The sequence below is a fragment of the Gopherus flavomarginatus genome, chromosome 21, assembly GCF_025201925.1.
Source record: "Gopherus flavomarginatus isolate rGopFla2 chromosome 21, rGopFla2.mat.asm, whole genome shotgun sequence".
NCBI classification, from domain to species: Eukaryota; Metazoa; Chordata; order Testudines; family Testudinidae; genus Gopherus; species Gopherus flavomarginatus.
Window position 1 is genome coordinate 10,077,782 of NC_066637.1, and position 13,575 is coordinate 10,091,356.

A 13,575-nucleotide genomic window follows, 5' to 3' on the forward strand; every position below is an offset into this window, starting at 1 on the left:
CAGCTGCATTCCTACTATTATAAATCCCTGCAAGTGTGAGCTGCATACAGAACCTCAAAACAAAAACAAATGTAAGAAACACCGTGTGAGGTTGTTGAGGGTTGGGTTTTTTTAAAAAAAGGATCAAAATATATTGCACTTTGCTTCCCACATTGTTTTGCAGACAGCTTTAATGTGTTGTACTAGACCAATACTGACAACAGAAGCTTCAGCTTTTATTGCTGTTAATACCCTAAGCAATTACTGTAACTCAGCAGGAACTTCTATCCAGAATGGCAACTATCACATTGTAATTCGGCATTTCATGAGAGATTCCGCTGAAACATGAAGGCACCTGCTAATGTGCAAAAATTGTACAAATGGGGTTTAACGCATTCTTAGAAGCCAACATTTTTTTTTTTTACACTTAAGTATTTTTCATGGTGTAACTGTATTGTACTTGTTAGAGATCACAGGAAAGCAGCAAATGTGGAAGTAATAACAAAGTTCAAGAAACAGGTAGCTGCTAGGCTTCAGAAAAGTCAGGGAAGGGTGTGAAAAATTACCTGAAAGGACAGATACTGTGAATAATGGAGACCTCTGGAAAAACAGAAAACTAGCATGGACAAATATTGAAGAAGAAAGCCATCAATGTAACAGGTGAAAGGAGAGAACACGTTCTCCCATACTGCAGCCCTGCAAAATTAACTGGGGGTTGAAGGGAGCATCCGGAGAAAGGAAAGAGAACCTTTAGCAGAAACAGATGGTAGGTAATCTAAACTAGTAATATTTCATTTTGGGCCTGTAATTATTTATTGCTTTAACTTTTAAGTTATATAAACATTTGTGACACCAAAGCCGCTAAAATAAAGGAGATTCTCAGTTAAGGACCTCATTCTAGCTAATTCACCCTGATTACTCTTAGGTATACAGAGGCCTGAGAAAAACAGATGCCACCTATGCTGTAACACCTGGAGAAGGAAGGTGGAGGTTTCCTACTGTACTGTATCACTATAATAAGTGCGTGTAGCCCACTTAAAACTAGCAGAGGGATTTGGTTAAACTTATTTCATGTTACAAAGCTATGGATTTGGTGGGTGAGGGGGGAAGGAATCACACTATCACACTTTTCTCAAGTTCTTACTGTGGTGACGTGTCGAATTAAAAAATTAATTTAAGATAGAAGGTTTTGAAAGGAGATTTGAATGATTTTTTTTTTAATCTAACAGTTTTCATGACAAGTGTCCTTAAGAGGAGATGGTGAGGGAGTCATTAAATCTCAGCTTCAGTCCTGTATCCCCGTAGTCCAACAGGCTACCAAACCACAACTCTTGATAGCCCACAACTCCATCTTCAGCATTTATTTATAGAGAATTTATCATTACAGTATAGTATCTAGACCGGGGTAGGCAACCTGTGGCACGCAAGCTGATTTTCAGTGGTACTCACATTGCCCGGGTCCTTGCCACCGGTCCGGGGAGCTCTGCATTTTAATTTAAATTTAAATGAAGCTTCTTAAACATTTTTAAAACCTTATTTACTTTACATACAACAATAGTTTAGATGTATATTATAGACTTATAGAAAGAGCCCTTCTAAAAATGTTAAAATACATTACTGGCACTCGAAACCTTAAATTAAAGTGAATAAATGAAGACTTGGCACAGCACTTCTGAAAGGTTGCCGACCCCTGATTTAGACAATGTTTTAATCAGCTTTTCCAGCAAAACAATAAACTACCATACCATGTCCCCTAGAACACTCAAAGTACAATAGGTAGCTATGTAGATTATAAAACCTTGTGAAGAGTTCTCTGTCTCTCCCAATTAACCAACTAGCTCTGCCTGTACCGGGGCACTTCATTGTTTCAGTAGTGACAAAGTTACTCAAGTATTACTACAGGAGAAAGGTTAAAGGGAGTAAAAGATTATGCAATATCACCACTGTGTTAGGAAAAAACATGGAAAACACTGCTTACCAATTTGAAGTCTTGAATGCTGCAGATAAAGTATGGGGTGTTCGGCCGGCGACTTTCAATATATACGCAATCTTTAAAAAAGAAATAATTTAAAATAATGGCAATTAACTTCTGTACCTCAGACAGTAAGAACACAAAACAGGACACATTAAAAAAACAGTATAATCTAAGAGAATCACAATGTTTATTATATAAAATGTAAATCTTCTATGCTTGGTCTAAAAATAGAAGCTAGAGTTTTCATCCTAAACAAAGTAATAGTTTATTAAAATCGAAGTGAATTTTTATGCAATGTTTTGTTCAGAAAACAAAAACTCAGACAAGACTTCTAAATTTAGCTAATACAATGAGGAGGTCATAACCTATGGACCAGACTAAAACAAGAGAGAAAACTAATCAAATTTCTTCTGTTTAATTCACTATGAAAAACTTAACACTAACATATTTTCTTTTCTAATTGAAAAGAAAACCAAGGCAACCAATCATAGCTGGAATGCAGTAAGCTAAATCAGATTTTCCTCAGGGAAGAACTGAGCTCTCTCAAATTACATTTCACATGACAGAGGCTGAGTAATTATTTTTGTTTGTTTTTGACAACTGGACACTAAAAGGTTGCTGTAAAATGAGATCTGTTGTGTTACAAACACAATCCCAGCAATAATCACAACAAAAGCATTGGTTTAGAAAGAAAAATACAGCACAGAAAGGAGAAAGAATTGCCTGGTTAATGATAATGACCTTAGAAATGGGAAAATCCACATACAGCTTGCTAGAAAGCAGAGATGTTGCTCACAAAGTCAAGCAAATATTTAATGGGTAGTCTCAGTGCTCTTTTCACTTATATTCTCACACAACTAATTATTCAGATTCTCCATGAATCTACACACTTCTACAAAAGATATATAGCTTAGTAAAACTTCAGGTGCTCAAAATAGAACTAGCCTTTCTCCAACTGTCTTATTTCCTAACAACAGTACAAGAAAAAAGATGAGGGGAAAACAACTGCAGTTTCTGCTTAGATGACTATACTTATGAATGCATCATCATAATAAATGTTTTAAACTGACAGAGAATCTAGTGCTTTAAAAACACTATTCAGCAATATTCTAACTTCACTCCAGTAGGAATCACTTCTTCCACCACTCAAAAGCAGTCAAGTCAGAGATAAAACTCAGCAACTGCTTAACATCAGTATCTTAAAACAACTGACATTGCAGTAAGAATCTAGAGAGATAGAACATGATTACCAAAGCTGGAAGTTGAGCAAGACACCAGGCTCAAAGGCTCTAGTACTTCTGTGATAGATGCCATGGCTGTAACTGGTGAGGACCTAGGTTTTACAGCTCATTCAAAATGTGGCAGTGACGTAATGCTTCAAAAGTGCTACCTTCTTAAACACCAGTCCCTACATTAGTTGGTGGTCTACCATGCAATTGCTACTAACCTAACCCAATACTGCTAGACTGTAGTAGTATCACAGCAAAAGGCAGTGGAGTTCCACAAGATGAAAAAAAGCAGGGGAAGGGATAACTGATGCAGGAGGCTACAATGAGGAGGGGCTCTGACCAAGTTACCTTAACCCTTACAGTGCAGGTAAGTGGTTGCTTCACAGTAGTCCACTAGCCCCAGTGTTTTAGGAACTGTACTAACACAGAAGAGGAAGCCTGTCCTAAAAAGTTTACAGTTTACATGGACAAAAGTGTGAGGGGTGAAAAGTAAATATCTCCATTACACAGATAGGAAACTGCAGCACCCAGAGATCAAGCAAATTGCCAAGGCCACAGAGAACATTTGTGTCAGGAATTAAATCTCTTAAGTGCCAGTCCAGTGCCTTAACCACAAAACCATCCATCCAACTGGGCTCCCTAGCAAGACACTTTTCATGGGACCATAGGACTTGCGTTGTACATACCAGGAACACCTAAATAAGGAGTAAAGAAAGTATCCTCCAGTGTGGCAGGGACATAGGAACAAGTTTGGACCAACTATTTAAACTGAAGCATAAACCAGTTTTACCCTGTATATCCTGAACTTCCCCAAACTAGCTTTTCCCCAGATTGCTACTGCACATTTCCATGTACGATTTCCTTTTGTCCTGGGCCAACCACCATTCCCCTAAAACTTAAATTCCATTTTTAAAAAATGATCAATCCAAGAAGGGATTATTACCAGGAACTTAATGTGGTTGTGTCTTGGATCCACCAACCCATTTGCAGAGTTTTTCCTTCTCCAGTACCCTCAATAAGGCAAGACTCATTCAGTTAACATCAAACATCAAATTTTCCACAACCAGCCCAGTTAACCAGCGATGGCAGACGAGTGCCTGCTTGCCACAGCATATTGGAAAATAATCTCACCCTATTCCTCTTGAACACTCAAGCATACCCAGCAAGATATTGAAATTGCATGTTCAGTTAAAGAAAACAAAGCAAAAATTAGGCTCCTAAGTTCTATTAATCCATGAATCCATATGATGGCATTTTCCTCTAGAATGGACAATGTTCCTGTCTGAAAGAGCTTAGACTTCAAGTTTAGGTCTAAGCACAAAAGTATCTAACTCAGACAGAGGGTTACCTTGCCTTTTGCACTGCAAGAAACTCCCTAACTGACAAATGCTGCTCATTGTGACACATATTCCTAAAGGATTTGTAAGGTTTCAAATAGCTAAAAGCAATCACTGCAACTGTTTGAAGCCTGCCAACAACAAACTCCGGCCAGAATGAGAGCTCAAGTATGAGGGGCACTTGGCACAGCTTTATCGACTGAAGTGGTGTTCAAGCCCCCCCAAAAACCCTTGAAGTCACAAGGGAATGGATGGAGCATTTTCTACCCCTACACTTCACCCCTTTTTCTTAAAGCACTGTCTCTTTGCTAGCTGCCAAGTGTGCATCAAAAGTTACAGTCACCGAAGAAAAAAGGAACATAAATTTGCAGGAGAGAGAAAGGATGAGCTGTATAGCAGTGGTGCAAAGAACAAACTACGTTCTGGTTGGCTAAATCCTGCCTGAATGATAGTCCCTCATACAGGAATAATCCAGCATCTCGGCTGGTGGATCCCCACAAACAGCATAGCAGCCTTCCTTTTTTACTTACATGGTAATGCCTTGTTATGGAACAAAAAGTCACTTCCTGCTGAGTGTTTATAAAGAAACCATGGTAACTTGACTTATCCAACGCCTGTAAATCCATATGCCAAATTCCTACATGCAACACTATGCTTTGTAAAACAGGCCACTTTATCACGCCAGTTGCTATCCATCAGGACTTGTGCTGTTTAATCATTTTGTGGCAGCATTTGATAAAGTCAAATAAGCTTGGCACAACTTTGTCTTTTTTAAAAAAAAAGCAATGAAACCTATTGCTTATTTCACAGAAAGACATAAAACACAGAGGGATTAGAATCTGGAGCAATCTGAATTCATAATTTTATCAGCATTAGTCAAGCTTGTCTCCAATTGACAACAGAAATTGAAAGAATGCCCTGTTCTGACCCAGCTTCTTAATTCATTATAAGATAAAGTGAGAAGAAAATTATAGCAGAGCTTTGAGTCGACATCCCCATTATAAACTCCTAACTTCAGGGGTTTATGACTCCGATGTTCTGGACTGGGAATTTGGCATGCAAGACTCAGGCCAAGAAGCTAATATTTTCCTATCTTTATTTTTCAAGTTATCTAAAAATGAGCTCCAGCTGTTTAAGTTACACAAATGTAAATAAAATTTGGGAGGTGTTTTGCTCTTGTAGTATAAAATTTTATCATTCACTGAAGAGGCATCTGCAAACACTATTGTGATTTGAACCAGTGTTTTCTCAAATTATAGGCCATAGGGCATGTCTACAGAGAGGCTTGTATCTTAGTGGTGGAGCACCTGTTCATTTTCTAGCAGTAATACTTGTGGCTCTGACAACCCAGTCTAGATCCTAGCATCTTGGGTGGCCGGGGGGGGGGGGGGGTTCCTAAATGTTTCAGTGTCAAAAAAGCCAACAAAAAACGAATAAACTTGTTCCAACTGAGTTTTTTCCCCCCTTGATGAACATTCATCTGGTGTAAATTTAACTAATGATCCTATTTATAAATGACACCAACATCAGAAGGGTAGCATAACACACAGGCAGATAGAACCTAAGTACAAAGTGACCTGAATACATGACTAGGGGCTGCAGGCACCCAGGGGAGATTCAGTCTTAATAAATGTCAACACCTATGCACAGTGAGAGAAATAATTCCAACACAAAAAAAGGAGGACATACAACCAACCAAACCCAGGGCATTAAATTACTTTTGCCTTCTTTATACTGCCCTAATATTACAGAGCAGATTGGGGGTGGATCATCATTGGGAGAACAAGTGATATACAGTCTCTCTCTCCCTTCCTCCCTCTCAGTGTCCACAACATGATGTTAGTGACTCATGGATTTAAATCAGTATGATTTAGACGACAAATACTTTATGTTGCTCGGGATGAGGCTGGGAGGGAATTAGCCAATTTACTAACGTTGAAAAATCTGCCACTGCTTATTCGTAGTAATCTTTTTTTTTAACAAAACAAATGAACAGAGACTTTCAGCATGACAGACAATGTGCAGCAGGCAGATTCACACACGAGATTAGTCTGTTGGGTTAAGAATACACAAACTAAAATCCACATTTTAAAAGAAGTCTAATTCATTTTTATATTATGAATCTGAATATCTCATGGGTGCCAAATGAAGGAGTTTCCATCCATCCATCAGGTGTACAAGATACATTTTCAACGTTAACTATACAAATATATATTTTAAGCTTTTAAAAAAATGTATGTATGTAATAGACCATAAACAGTGTGAGTGTCATAATAATCTGTGTCATAAATAAAATCTCTCACTTAAAGTCTTCCTTCAAAAGATCTCAAAGCCCATCACAAATATTAAATGACTAAAACGGGGATACCACCAGGTTACATGTCATGCACCACATTTCTTTTCTTTCCATCACTAAAAGAATAAAATCCACAGATGATAAAATAAGTTTGTTCTAAGTCTACAACAGAATCTATTCTTACACTAACCAGGACTAGTTATTGTAACCATTTTTCAGGGATTTCAGATCGTTGTAAAGCTTTAGCACAAGCCATGTTATGAGTGGAGACAGTCTGCTTTTCTTTTGAATTGGTTGGCTTCATCATTTCTCACCACTCTAATACTAGCATAGTTTTGTGTTCAAGTGCCTACTGCCACTTCTTACCATCTGCAAACACCACCATTTGTCAGAAAAGGAAAGAAAGCCAAAAAAGAGGAGATAGAACTACACATCATACAATAAAGAGGAGGCTCTTCATACAGCAAATTTACTTCCTTCTGAATCCCTTTACAGATCAGCAGGTTTATGTAAATTGAGCAAATCTATTCTCTGCCTAGTAAATCACTGACTGAAGCCTGAAGCCGTTTGTCATCATGAAATGATGAACCCCTATGCACTCTTCTTGACAGTCAGCTCACTACTCTTGCCAGTTGCATCAGCAGCTACCAACCGACCAAGCAATTCAAGTTAGCCATCGTGCGAAAGGTTCAGCTATCACATTTCAGCTATTTCCTTGTTTCTATTAGATTTTTTCCGCCTCCTCTTCAGGAAACCCTAACACACCCTTGCCTCATTATAAAGGCAAGACAAACTGTTTTCCTAAGAAGGAAATTAAATACATCCTGCTATTAAGTGTTTGAAGTTCTGCCAACTTCTGGTCATGTGAGGCACAATCCAGACCATTTAATTTCCAAGAGAATCCTGCCTGATGCCCAGACTGCTATTCATCTCACTAAATGGACATATGTACATAGCATCACAGGACTAGCAGTAACTTCAAGAGGTCATCTAGTCCAGTCCCCTGCACTCATGGAAGGATTAAGTATTACCTAGACCACCCCTGACAGGTGTCTGTCCAACCGGCTCTGAAAAATCTCCAATGATGGAGATTCTACAACCTCCCTGGGCAATTTATTCCAGTGCTCAACCAACCTGACAATTACGAAGTTTTTCCTAATGGTCAACCTATATCTCCTTTGCTTCAACTTAAGCCCACTGCTTCTTGTCCTATCCTCGGAGGTTAAGAAAAACAATTATTCTCCCTCCTCCTTGTAACAACTTTTTATGTACTTGAAAACTGTTATGTCCCTCCTCAGTCTTCTCTTCAGACTAAACAAACCCAATTTTTTTCAATCTTCCCTCATAGGTCATGCCTTCCAGACCTTTAATCATTTTTGTTGTTCTTCTCTGGACTTTCTCCAATTTGTCCACCTCCTTCCTGAAATGTGGTGCCAAGAACTGGACACAATACTTCGCACTGATTAGGCCTCAATTGGAGTAGAGTGGAAGAATTACTTCTCATGTCTTGCTTACAACACTCTTGATATATCCCAGAATGGTGTTCGCTTTTTTTGCAATAGTGTTACACTGTTAACTCATATTTAGCTTGTGGTCCACTACGACTCCCAGATCCCTTTCCGCAGTACTCCTTCCTAGACAGTCATTTCACGTTTTGTATGCATGCAATTGACTTCCTTCCTAAGTGGAGTACTTTGCATTTGTCCTTATTGAACTTCATCCTATTTACTTCAAACCATTTCTCCAGTTTGTCCAGATCATCTTGAATTATAATCCTGTCCTCCAAAGCACTTGCAGCCCCTGCCAGCTTGTTTTCATCTGCAAACTTTATAAGTGTACTCTCTATGCCATTATTTAAATCATTGATAAAGATATTGAACAAAACTGGACCTAGAACTGATCCTTGCAGGACCCCACTCATTATGTCCTTCCAGCATGACTATGAACCACTGATAACTACTCTCTGGGAACGGTTTTCCAACCAGTTTTGCACCCACCTCGTAGTATCTCCATCTAGATTGAATTTCCCTAGTTTGTTTATGAGAAGGTCACGAGAGATAGTACCAAAAGCTTTACTAAAGTCAAGATATATCATATCCACCACTTCCCCCCATCCACAAGGCTTGTACACTGTCAAAGAAAGCTTGCTTAATTATTTTCTTAATTTTCTTCCCAGGTATAGAAGATAAGCTGACTGGTCTTCAATTCCCTGGGTTGTCCCTATTTCCCTTTTTATAGATTGGCACTATATTTGCCCTTTTCCAGTCTTCTGGAATCTCTCTCATCTTCCCATGACTTTTCAAAGATAATCGCTAATGGCTCAGATACCTCCTCAGGCAGCTCCTTGAGTATTCTAGAATGCATTTCATCAGGCCCTGGTTACTTGAAGACTAACTTGTCTAAGTAACTTTTAATTTGCTCTTTCCCTATTTTAGCCTCTGATCCTACCTCATTTTCACTGACATTCTCTATGTTAGACATCCAATCACCACCAACCTTCTTGGTGAAAACCAAAACAAAGAAGTCATTAAGAACCTCTGCCATTTCCATATTTTCTGTTATTTCTCTCTCCCTAACCCCCACACTGAGTAACAGACCTACCCTGTCCTTGGTCTTCCTCTTGCTTCTAATATATTTATAGAATGTTTTCTTGTTACCCTTTATGTCTCTAGCTAATTTGATCTTGTTTTGTGCCTTGGTGTTTCTAATTTTGTCCCTACGTGTTATTTGTTCATATTCATCCTTCGCAATTTGACCTAATTTTCACTTTTTTCAGAACTCTTCAGATTTTTAGATCACTGAAGTTCTTCTGGTTAAGCCAGGGTGGTCTCTTGCCATACTTCCTATCTTTCCTAGGCAGGGTAATAGTTTGTTCTTGTGCCCTTAATAATGTCTCTTTAGGAAATTCAGGGTAAGATCCCCTAAGACAGTTGGCAATTTTTTAAAGTCTGCCTTCTTGAAATCCATTGTCTTTATTTTGCTCTTCTCCCTCACCATTCCTCAGAATCATGAACACTTTCACTCAATCTGCCTTCCACTTTCAAATTCTCAACCAGTTCCTCCCTATTTGTCAAAAATCAAATCCAGAACAGTCTCTCCCCTAGTAGCTTTCTCCATCTTCTTGAATAAAAAATTGTCTCCAATACATTACAAGAACTTGTTGAATAATCTGTGCCCTGCTGTGTTATTTTCCCAACAGATGTCTGCATAGATCAAGTCCTCCATCACCACCAAGTCCTGTGCTTTGGACCATAAATGGACCATAACAGCAAATAAACCATTCAAATCTAGTATGTCAACAGCTCTAGGTTGAATAAATCCCCAGGTTTTTGTCCCAGGACATAGTTTGACATGGACTAACAGTTACAGCTACTGACACCTGGCAGCTGAAGAAGGGAAATGCATATATCTGCATAAAAACTTCACTAAGCAGAATCTGCTGCAAAGCAAAATGGAGTAAGATAGTGCAACAAATGCCCATGAACGCCACTGACTTGACGCCATGTCTGTTGCCTTCTTCACGTCATTCTCTGACACTTGCGATCTTTTTCTTCAAGTGTTAGCTATCTACAGTCCAGCCATACCGAACAGAATGCTTCTATCCACCTCCTACATGGAGAAGGATCATGGGAAGCGTGCAACAATGGTGCCAAGTTGCAACTACTCCACAGAGTTCCTGTTCTTTTCATGGACCAGTTCAAAATTCCTATCCTTGCATTCTAAAGACTTCCATGTCTGTCTTCACAGCCCTCCATTTTCTGCCTGTTCATCTGCTCCCGACTTTCTCTGTCTCACAACACAACCACATCACCATTGGTACAAGTGTCTTCTCTGCTGACATCTGCAACACCATTAAAAGGAAAGTTTGAGAAACTATTGCGCCCCAGGATTGTTTCTTTGAAAAAGGCTTACCCTCTCCCTTCAGGGAGGCATTTACACTTGGTCAGTAAAGGGCCAGAGAAGCTGTCCATTGATTTATCTTTAATCAGCGATGGGACATCTGTCCTCTAGGCTGTAGGCATTGATCCCACAGTTCCAGCACCATGGCTGTGAAACTGATCAATCTTCCCAGCGAAGTGCAAGGAGGGAGCCTTACAGCAGGAGACATTCTCCTCAGACATGTGGTAAAGATAGGCAGTTTGATCTAGACTATTACCCACCACAGGTCTGCTGGAGGTGACTTGGCAGATTCTATATCAGGAAAAAAAAAAAAAAAAAGACTTCATAGCCTACTATCATTGCAATGGCAGAGGATTAACATTCCTATGGTGTGGCCCATGGGATTCACTGCCTGTCTATTGCCACCAGCCTTCTTTCTTTCATGTGAACCATTATAAATTAAATTACTGTTTGTTAAAACTCCCCCACCAACTCTCTGGAGCCAGAAAGCATTGCCATGACACATGGCATTGATTCATTATACTTTTGAGCTTGTGGTGACCATCCCAGGTGTCCCCATTCCAAAGGATACTGCTTACATGCTAAAAGACCCTTTAAAAAAAAATCAGAGCTAGAACACATAGGCTTCAGAAGCACTTTGTAAAAGGAAGAATATAAACCCCAGCACATGAAGCTTTTCTGCCTTTAATAATGTACTGCACATAGTAAACACCATCAGAGTAAGGAGCCTTGCAGGTTTTACTTAATGTATGAGTCAACACTTGCATCATCCAAGCACAAAAGCCCGAGGCTCTCCTCACTGCACTTTTCTTCCACAGAAAATATATACCTTGAAAGCCACTGACATGGAACGTGTACAGCCTCCTGCTTTCACTTGAACGGTCGCAACCTTAACTTTCGAAGTCTAGCTGAAAGCAATTTGAGCTCCAACATAAATACATTTCCCATCACCAACATCCCAGTTTCTGCCTACTGTCCAGATCCCCTCTCATTTTCTCTTCCATCAGATACAGCATTGAAAGTCTAATGTTCTCAAAAGATTAAGTCAGATCTTTAACATTCACCCTTCTTAGCAACTTCAGCGTAAAAGAAAAATGGGGATAATGGTCAGCCAGTTTATGTGCTGAGACCACTGCTTATTATACTAATCACAATCATCTCACTGCAACCTTGTGCTTCCCAGCTATCACATACCCTTGTTGTCCCTCATCTCAAGCTTTCCGGCAGGGGCCATCTTTTATTTTGTGTGTGGGTGGGTGTGTCTGTGTGTGTCAAGTGCTCAGCAAAAAGGGGGCATCTAGGCAATACTGCAATACAAATATAGTGCTGGTCAGAGGAATCCTAGAAGGGTACAGTCTCCTGAGAAGTCCTGGAAATCAAAGCAATATAGTCTCATTAGAAGGATGTGGTTTACTTCACTGTTTCAAATGTAATGCAATTTGAAGTGGTGGGGGGGCAGGGTTAAATAAAGACCAAATTTACAATATAAACTCTTTGAGACAAGGATATAATCTTCACACTTTCTGAAAGCACCTACTGCTTACTTAGCACAATAAATAAATAGAATCGCCATGAGGATGACACAAATATCTACAATAGCCAAGTTCACAATCAAATGACAGTACATTAAGAACATCACACTCTTTATAACTGCTTTATTGTGTAGCAAGGAGGATAAACATTCAATACCCAAAAAATACACATCCACAGAGCTAGTATTACAATATAGCATATCTTGCAACTGGTTTGAAAATTATCCTCTCTATGTTCAGTGAATCCTGACCTCTGTGAATAATGCCAGCTCATCAAACCCTTTAAAATATAGGTCAATAATGGAAACACCGACAGACCTTTAACTACAGCTATATGAACAGTGTGCTGCTTTAATAACCCAAATTTTAGAAACAAATACAAAGAAGAATTCTCTGGGAACATTCTATGCATGGTTTTCAAGAGAAAAATATCAGCAGTGACAGGTAGGGAGGTATAAAGTTACCTCTTTCCCCCATACGGCTGACAACAAACAAATTGCTGGTCTGATCTTTTAGTGTCACTTCCTGCCGAGCAGATTTCAAGCAACACTGCTGGCTCTTTGTCAGAAAACAATGTGCTGGAGCCCTGGTTCAGCAATAAATGGTTCAACCAATTTGCAGTGCTCACTTGAAATACACAGGAGTATTCATGACGCCTGGGCTGCAGTTCTTATTTGGCAAATGATTTTATTATAAACCAGTATCATAGTGAATCCATTTTCTTTAAGGGGTTTCTGCTGCTGTTTAATGGACTGTCAGTATAATTTAGATTTCATCTATTTAAACTCATTCAAGCCTGGCCCCTGATTGTACAGTAAATGGAACATATTTCTATTCAACAAAATTAATGACAGTTAATTGTAGTCTGCAGTTCCCAATTTTATAAAAGCAACTTTTCTGCAGTTCAAGCATCAAGCTACATGATTTCCCACACCAATTATTTTTTCTGCACTTTCTATGCATGGCCATAGTGTTTTATAAAGCTTCCCTTGCAACACTAACGTACAGATTGATCTGGTATTTGGTTCTGATACATCTTTGATTTTCCTACAGAATGCAATCAGGGGCCAGAAAATACAAAGAGACAAAAGCAAAGTTAAGGATGCTCAGTCACTAATTCACACCAGAATGGTCTGTTGATGCATTTTTGGGTGTCTCCTCCCTCCTACAAATGTACAAGACAGGGAAATGTCTAAACTGTCCCAACATCAGATTAGAAATATCTTATTCTAATTGGCTTTCCTGAAAGTCTAAGGGTACGTCTACATTACCCACCGCATCAGCGGGTAGTGATCTATCTGTTGGGGATCCAATTTATCGCATCTAG

General features: G+C 39.2%; 1 protein-coding gene across 5 annotated transcripts in view; it reads right to left on the bottom strand.

Moving 5' to 3' along the window:
* The window catches only part of RERE (arginine-glutamic acid dipeptide repeats), a 402,343-nt gene that overhangs the window by 239,807 nt on the left and 148,961 nt on the right, over positions 1–13,575 (bottom strand). For 4 of the 5 annotated variants that reach the window (XM_050931388.1, XM_050931390.1, XM_050931389.1 and 1 more), the window contains exon 3: positions 1,958–2,028. The exons of the other annotated variant lie outside the window; for it this stretch is intronic. In XM_050931388.1, coding sequence (XP_050787345.1) covers positions 1,958–2,028 — 71 coding nt within the window. The remainder of the gene's footprint in view (positions 1–1,957; positions 2,029–13,575) is intronic. 5 annotated transcript variants of the gene reach the window in all.